This window comes from Apaloderma vittatum, unplaced genomic scaffold (genome assembly GCF_000703405.1).
Source record: "Apaloderma vittatum isolate BGI_N311 unplaced genomic scaffold, ASM70340v1 scaffold11294, whole genome shotgun sequence".
In the NCBI taxonomy this organism is placed as follows: domain Eukaryota; kingdom Metazoa; phylum Chordata; class Aves; order Trogoniformes; family Trogonidae; genus Apaloderma; species Apaloderma vittatum.
The window spans coordinates 1-8,578 of NW_009714373.1; the positions used below are offsets into that span (position 1 = coordinate 1).

The following is an 8,578-nucleotide window of genomic DNA, read 5'->3' on the forward strand; positions in this document are numbered from 1 at the left end:
TTCCAACCTGAATTGTTCTATGATTCTAAGTTTTAAATTTGCTTTGCAACTTTTGATGGGTGTAGCTTACATTGCTCTTGGAAACAAGGTTCTGGATCTTGGACACTGTTTATGTAATGAATGAAGGAAAAGCGTAAATTGTATTTTTGCTTTAATAATAAGCCCTCTGGGTTAATTTCTCTTATCTCAGGATGCTAGTTTCTTGGAATGTTCGTTCATTTTCTAGTTGTACAGCATGTGGTTTTTTGCAGTTTAAAATATACATGTGGATTGAAAAATTCATGCTCTTTAATCATTCAAATATGATAAATTCTATTAAGTATACATGTTATGAGTACCCTAGAAAAAGTACGTTGTGCTAATCTGTGATGTGCTTTTAAGCTGCCAGGCAAACTGAGGCTGCTGGGCCTGTTCCAACAAGTAAATCATCTTCAGTAGGAAGCTTTTACCATCTTCCATCATATCTGAAGTTATATGATGTCTTGAAAGCAACCCACGCGAATTATAAGGTATTGTGTGGTATTGTTTGCTTGAATTAGAATGGGATTGAGGAATTGCTTTGTGTGTCTTTTAAACGTCACTCTGCTTATATCAAGAGCCACTTATTTGTTTGTGTAAATAGTTTATCCACACAACAAAAAAATATTAAAAAATAAAAATAAATCACAACCACCACCAATAAAACCAAAACCAAAAATGTGTGATAGACACTGTCACCTTCCTGCTGGTACCAATGCCAGGCAGATCCCACTGTCTGTTCTTCCCATGGTTTGTTCCAGGGTGGGTAAACTTTTTCCTGAGTAGTTCAGGTAATAGAAGAATGCATTCACTAGAGGCTCAGTGGTCTGATTTGTACACTTAGGGGTTATATTCTTATTACACCTACTGTGTTTCTGAGCAATGTTATCCCTTCTCCATTGCTTGTCAATATCCTAGGCCTTCCTTGGTGCTGCAAATTCCTTAATTTAGAAGTTCTGTTCTTAATCAAACCAAAGTCCTGCCTTTCCAGCAGTTTCTAAGGCAGTCTGAGCTGTCAGTGATACTGATTGAACTCTGCTGAAATTCTAGGCAAAAGTTCCTACTCTATCATTACTGATTTCTTTCTGTAATTTTTATCTCCTTGTCAAGTAATCATTAAGAAAAATTGTGGATTTACTTTTTGGGACTAGGTTACATTGGATCTCCAGAACACTAATGAAAAGTTTGGATGTTTCTTACGATCTGCTTTAGATGTTCTGTCTCAAGTCTTGGAACTTGCTACTCTTCAAGACATTGGAAAGGTATAAGATTTGTGTGTTTTTTCTTTTGCACTTAAGTTGTCCAGTATCTGTGGTCCTTACTGGGATAAAGCACATATCATTGATTTAAAAATTGCAACTATTGAGAGAGAAAGTAGTTCTAAAAGTACTGTGCTGTCAGAATGTTGTGTAAAGCGGCAAAGCAGATTTTCCAGATTGAATTATTGCTGCTGAAAACTAGAGTGATTTGTTGCTGTTTAAATTTCATGTGGAGATTTTTCTTTCCAGCAAAATGGTTTGTCTTCAGTCATTCTTGCTATATAAATATGCTTAAATATACTCATGTTAAATAACAAAAATGTCAGAAGGCACACTGCTCTCCTTCCTCTCTTGATATTTTTTTCTTAACTGTGGTGTCAGTTATTGTGGTATTTTTAAGACTAAGAGGCAGACTTTACATTTCTATTTCTTTACACGGTTCCATGTTTTCCGTTGAACTAGTGTAGTTAGTAAAAAAAAGCCCATGCTGTTGTCCGGTTCACTTAGTAATGCTTTATATAATGAAGAAAAATGCAGTTAGGTGCACTTTTTTTTTTCTGCTCTTCTAGTGTGTAGAAGAAATTTTGGGATACCTAAAGTCATGTTTCAACAGAGAGCCGACAATGGCAACAGTTTGTGTACAGCAGGTAAGGAGGTAATTTTTTCTCTGTGGTAGTGGAAGGTTAATCCCGATGTCCTGTGGTTATTAATTAGATACTAAGCACTGGCCATTGTTTTAAGGGGAGCAGTGTGAGGAAACTGTAGCCAGGTGGAGGAAACAGAGCCAGTGTTCTTTAATTACCATGACTTCTTCTGAAACTTGATACCATCTGAATAATATAGTTTCTTCTTGAACTACTTTCAATTTAAAGAGCTATTTTAGCTAATGCTGAAAGAACAAATTCTTTTTCATACCTTCCCAAATTTGTTCTGTAGCTAGTTAACTACATCAAAAACCTGGAAAGAAAAGAACTGCCTTACGGATGGATGTCTTGCAGGCTTTCAGTTAAACATTTTGGTTCAAGTCATCAAAGCTTAATTTTAGTGGGAGGTGAGCTGCAATAGACTATTTTGAGTTGTCATATGGAAATAGCTTCAGCTGCAAACCCAGTCATATCTCTTTGGGTGAGATGTGGATTGTTTCTTTTTTTCCAACTTTTTTCTATTGCTGTGATCCCCAGTTTGCACTTTGACCTTTGCTCTTCATTGCTTATCATCCTCCCAACGGATTTCGATTTTTCTGAATTGTTAACTAGTTTTTCTTCCTTCCAATTTTTTTCTATAGTTACTGAAAACGTTGTTTGGAACAAATCTGGCTTCTCAGTATGACGGCTTGTCTTCAAACACGAACAAAACTCAAGGCAAAGCTCAGCGCTTAGGTTCTTCCAGTCTGAGACCTGGCCTCTATCACTATTGCTTCATGGCACCGTACACGCATTTTACACAGGCCCTTGCTGATGCTAGCCTGAGGAACATGGTTCAGGCTGAGCAGGAACACGATGCTTCAGGGTAACTTTCCTCCCGTGTGATATAATGTTAACTTGAACTAGAATCTCTTTTTGTTGTTTCTCATAAATTTATCATAGGGGAGCTAAGTAATTTGAAATTACGGTATTATGTGTTACTTCTTTCTTGTAGACTTAAGCAGAGTCATTTGTCTTGCTAGTGAGATCCTGCATGCAGCACTTTTGATTATCACTAATGTGTTTTCCACATCAAAGCTAAATCATTAAAATGGATATCACTTTTTTTTAAAAAAAAAAGCTTAATAGTTTTAAATACCTGTATTCAAAACTATTTCATTAATTTGCAAATAGTCAGTAGTCTAAAGAAAAGCAGAAGGATGACTAAGCAAAGACCAGAAATTCTTCCTCTACTGCTAGATGTTTGTTGTCCGCAAATTTATGTGGTCTGATCGAAGTGTACTGTAGATTGTCTCTCCTCTTTAGTTTTACTAAGATCCTTGAAGCAGTCAGGTAGATAAATGAAGGTTGGCATTGGTGAAACAATATGCATCTAACGAGAATTGTTTGCCCTTTCATTTTATTTTTTTTAACGTGTGTGGGGTTTTCTGTTTTGTGGTGGTGTGGTTGTTTGTTTTTTTTTGACAGGTGGTTTGATGTGCTCCAAAAAGTTTCTACGCAGCTGAAAACAAACATTACCAGTGCAGCAAAACATCGTGCTGATAAGGTACTTGTATTTCTGTACTCCTGAAAGAGCTGTACCTTAGATTTAAAACACTTTCCTCCTTTAAAAATGTCATTTGGTTTTGAAACAGAGACCTACTCAGGTGTCAGATTACTTTAAAATCTCTCTATTACAGAATGCTATTCACAATCACATTCGTTTATTTGAACCCCTTGTCATAAAAGCATTGAAGCAATATACTACGACAACGTCGGTACAGCTGCAGAGGCAGGTTCTAGACTTGCTTGCTCAACTGGTTCAGCTCCGAGTTAACTACTGTCTTCTGGATTCAGATCAGGTTGGTACCTCACTGTTATTGCAATTTTGTGTTACAGGAATCTCACCAGCAGGCTTAATATTTACAACAAAAATACTTGCAACAATCTATTCATAGTACTATAGGTGAAAACAAAGGCTTAAAGGAGGGTTAGATTCCACCACCCCCCCCACTAACGACAGACAGCTTCAGATTCTGCTTTTCTGCTGCATACAAATTACATTCTAAGCTCTGCAACAGCTGTTTAAGAACTGTTCATGAGATTGTACTGTCCACATCACCTTTTTCCTAAAGTCAGTCAGTGTTGTGAAATAAAACTTGGCTTACAAACACCACCTTTCCACGTTGAGATTGTGGACTTCTGTATGACTGATAGTGACAATCATGGTTGACAACCATTATTTGACTTTAATCGTGGCACATACAGTACTCTGTGTGGTTTTCTATGTAAGCAGTAACTGTGTAATGTAAATCTTAGATGTGTTATTTACTGCAGTACTAGTATGAGTTGCAATACATTACTGTGAGTTTATACACAGCAGTGCATGAATACTTTGAGTTCTATCCTAGTTTAGAGCTAGATTTTTGATTGATTCTTCTTGACTGTAATGCCTCAAATAGTGTGTGTTACACATGAGAGAAAGTTGTACTTAATATATAGATTACAGGTAAAATGTGGCAATATTTCATGCAAACGTTAATAAGCTCTAACATCAATAAGATTCTCAAGATGTTCTATAACTAGAGGGAACAACGCTTCATAACACATTAGAATGCACTGTAGGTATAAATGGTTTTAAGCACCTGTCTTTCATTTTTCTTTTTCCAAAGCACACACTTTTATAACTCTGTCAAAGTGATTTCAAATGGGAATTAATATCTCTGTATTTGTTGTATGCTTTATTCTCTCTTTAGGTGTTCATTGGATTTGTGCTAAAGCAGTTTGAATACATTGAAGTAGGACAGTTCAGGTATGAAATTTAGCAAAGACCCTGGAAGCGTGTGGGTTTACAACTGTCTTATTCTGAAGCATATAGCGATTAGTGTTATTTCTGCCTGGTGAGAAAGGGAGAGTTACCTTTTGGGTGATGTCCTTGTTTATTTTCTGACTCCTCAGGTAGCTGTTTCAGATATTCTAGGTTCCATGCAGCTGAATAAGTCAGGAAGTAGCATGGAAAAAAAAAATCTTCAACTCTGTTGTTCTCTTTCGCCGTTTGGTATTGTAAAACCATTCCTTTGGTACCCTCCCGTCTGCTGAAAGCTGTGCTTTCAGGAATCAGCACTTCATTGCTAAGATTCAGTTCCTGAAGGGACAGCTGCTCCTTCCTATTGCAGATTCAGTGTGAATCTGTATGTATTCTCCTCACCTGGTGCTTTTTGTGTAGGGCCTAATAGATCGTAAGCAACGCAGTGGAATTTTTTTATTGTCGGCTATCTCGGTTCTTTTGCTCTGTGGGTCTCCTACAGAAATACTCCAGTGTCCGTCACGTGCATTAGATAGTATTTTGTAGTATTAATAACTGTGTAATGGTCAAAGCTGGAAAGAAATCCTTTTGGGGGAAAAAACTTAGTAAAGAACAGGACACAAAAATACAGAAATACTGTATGAAAGCAGAACAATACATTCTTTTATATGTATTATTGAACAGCATTGTGCCATTCAAACTTGACAAACTTGACACTCTTTTTTTTTTTTTTTTTCCCAGGGAGTCTGAAGCAATTATTCCTAATATCTTTTTTTTCCTGGTGTTGCTGTCTTACGAGCGGTATCATTCCAAACAGATAATTGGAATTCCAAAGATCATTCAGCTGTGCGATGGTATCATGGCCAGTGGGAGGAAAGCTGTTACACATGGTAAAAAAAAAAATAAAGACACCAACACTAATATTAGTAATAGTTTCCCAATTTAAAAACTAATACTAAGCAATAGAAAAGTGTGATCATACTGATTGTTCCAGAAGACTCTTAGCTTTAAGATTTTTGATACATGAAATGAGTCTCAGTTCCTTCCTGAAGTTTGTTGTATCCTACTAACACTGCTACCCCATATTTTGCATTGTACCAAATAGCAACAACACTATTTATTTATTTTTATTAAGCAATAAGTTCACAACATAGCAGTACTTTTAAAGGTTTTGAATTTCTAGTCCCATTCCCTTTCCCTCTAATTTCAACCTATAAGTGGAAGTGTCTCTTTCATACTTTTCCAGAGGTTCTGCTGAGAAATACTTTTCAAAAATATCTCGTTTAACTCTATGAGAATGGACAAACATGTCCATAATATAAATTTTCTGCTAGAAGTAAAAAAAAAAGACAGAATTATGCATAATAATTTTCAGTAGCTGAACTATTAGGATAAGGAAGCACTGTTCAGGAGTGACTTTGTCTCGTGCTAAATCAATTTTCATTTCAGCAATACCAGCTCTGCAACCCATCGTTCATGATCTCTTTGTGTTAAGAGGAACAAATAAAGCTGATGCTGGAAAAGAGCTGGAAACACAAAAGGAGGTGGTAGTGTCAATGCTGTTGCGACTTATTCAGTATCATCAGGTAAGAAAGGATAACGGAAGTGTCCCTGGTTACAGTCTACAGCTTTTCTTCAACTGCTAAAAATGCATCAAGCAATATTAATGATTTTCTATACAAAACTTAATTAGCTGGATTCTGTGATCTTTCCTTATAGAGAGAGTATGCAGAGATTTTTGGAGGCAGGGGAAATGTCTGCACTACTTATCAATATTTCAAGGCAAATAACACATCTGTGGGATTTTATAGTCAAGCCCAGGTAACCAAGCATGGAAAGCCTCCATTTAGGATCACAACCTTGGTTGTGTGTCAGAGTGAATAAAGAGAAGGTTAGTTAAAAGACTTGTAATAAATTGGGATCCAAGAAAGTTAAAAGAATGGGTGAAACAGTGGAAGAGAGGACAGTCTTAAAAGTAGGAAAAGTGCCGCATAGAGAAGATTTAGATATTGCTGTACAATACCAACATCTTCAATAATATTTTAAAATATTAATTATTTGAGTAAAGCAATGAAACTGGTAGTTAGACAGTTGTTGGTGCCTGCTGCTCTATCCCAGATGTCATTGATCCGGAAAACATGTTTCTGCCTTTTAAGAGTGCAAAAATGACTTTCTTCAATACACTTTTTTTGAAAGAAAAACATAAAAGTAATTTTAAGAGAAGTGATACAGTTAACATGGGATCTTACTGCTTATTCAGGTGCTTAACAAACTTAGTGTGCTTTTTCTTTCGTCATGTGAAAATGCAGTTCTAGTGTATGCTAATGTAAGTATTGTATTTTCTGAGAATAGTTGTTAAAAAATCGCTACATCTTGTCAAAATAATTTGTTAGAACTGCATGTTCAGATTGGGGTAATTTTGTGTATCCACATTTTCTTTTGAATTTGTAGTTTTATAATTATAAAATGACTAATATAACTACATGGAATGACACTCTGTAGACACATGATGTGAAATAGTGAATAAGTTTGTGTTACATAAGGTACTGCAATTGCCAGCAGATCCCCTTCTGACACACTTAACCTGTTAAAGATCACCCAGGCACTGCTCTTCCCACACCATCTCCTTTGTTCTTCTGTCCTGTTCTGCTGGTGCAGTGCATAGAGACCAACCCCTGGGCAGTTCCATTGTTCCCTGGCTGTGGCCGGGATGTTCTGCAGTGGTGTCCCAGTGGTTTGAGAGGCTCCGAAAGCTGCAACCTTTAACTTGTCTATTAACAACAGGAGCTCCCACCTCTGCAGCTCTGGAGTTCAAGTCATTCAGCCTGGAATTGCTCCTATCTCGTCTCTCATGAGAAAGCTTTTTGGGAAGGAGGAGGTCATGTGGTCATCTCTGTACTTGTTTAATTGGCTGCGTTTCTGAATCTGGACTACTGGAATTACTGTTCCAAAGCACTGGCTGGACAGACAGGCCCGAAGAGTGGTGGTCAGTGGAGTTAAATCCAGCTGGTGGCCAGTCACAAGTGGTGCTCCTCAGGGCTCAGTCTTGGGACCATTTCTGTTTAACATCCTCATTGATGATCCTTTCTGATGATCAACAACCCCGTGCAACGCTACAGGCTTGGGAAGTGTGGCTGGAAGGCTGTCTGGCAGAAGGGGACCTGGGGGTTCTAATTGACAAGTGGCTGAATATGAGCCAGCAGTGTGCCCAGGTGGCTAAGAAAGCCGAAGGCATCTTGACTTGTGTTAGAAAAAATGTGACCAGCAGGAGTAGGGAAGTGATTGTCCTCCTGTGCTCAGCACTGGTGAGGCCACACCTTGAGTATCGTGTGCTGTTTTGGGCACCTCGATACAAGAGAGATATCTAGGGGTTGGAGCGAGTGCAGAGGAGGGCAACGAAGCTGGTGAAGGGCCTGGAGGATAAATCTTATCAAGAGCGATTGAAGGAGCTGGGCTGTTTAGTCTGAAGAAGAGGAGGCTGAGGGGAGACCTCATCACTCTCTACAGCTACCTGAAAGGACACTGTAGAGAGGCGGTGATGGTCTCTTCTCACAGCGATAGAAAAAGAGGGAACAGCCACAAGCTGCAACAGGGTAGATTTAAGCTGGATGTTAGGAAAAAATTTTTCACAGAAAGATTCCTCCGACATTGGAATAGTCTGCCCAGGTTGGTGGTTGGGTCAGCATCCCTGTGTGTGTTTAGATGTGGTGTTGGGGGATATGGTTTAGAGGTGAGCTTTACAGAGCAGGGTTAGTGGTTGGACTCAATGATCCCAGGGGTCTTTTCCAAACTGAATTATTCTATGATTCTCCATCAAACTGGTTTTGTGAACCAGATTCTTCTGTCCTGTTTCCCAGACCATATATTGACAT

The 8,578-nt window shown here is 38.1% G+C and overlaps 1 protein-coding gene across 1 annotated transcript in view; it reads left to right on the plus strand.

Moving 5' to 3' along the window:
• Positions 1–381: 381 nt before the first annotated feature.
• The window catches only part of HTT (huntingtin), a gene marked incomplete at its 5' end in the record, with an annotated part of 44,567 nt that continues 36,370 nt past the window's right edge, over positions 382–8,578 (plus strand). The window contains 9 exons of the mRNA XM_009868747.1: positions 382–509; positions 1,170–1,280; positions 1,847–1,924; positions 2,563–2,786; positions 3,389–3,467; positions 3,601–3,762; positions 4,657–4,712; positions 5,448–5,596; positions 6,156–6,292. Of these exons, the coding sequence (XP_009867049.1) occupies positions 382–509; positions 1,170–1,280; positions 1,847–1,924; positions 2,563–2,786; positions 3,389–3,467; positions 3,601–3,762; positions 4,657–4,712; positions 5,448–5,596; positions 6,156–6,292 (1,124 nt within the window). The remainder of the gene's footprint in view (positions 510–1,169; positions 1,281–1,846; positions 1,925–2,562; positions 2,787–3,388; positions 3,468–3,600; positions 3,763–4,656; positions 4,713–5,447; positions 5,597–6,155; positions 6,293–8,578) is intronic.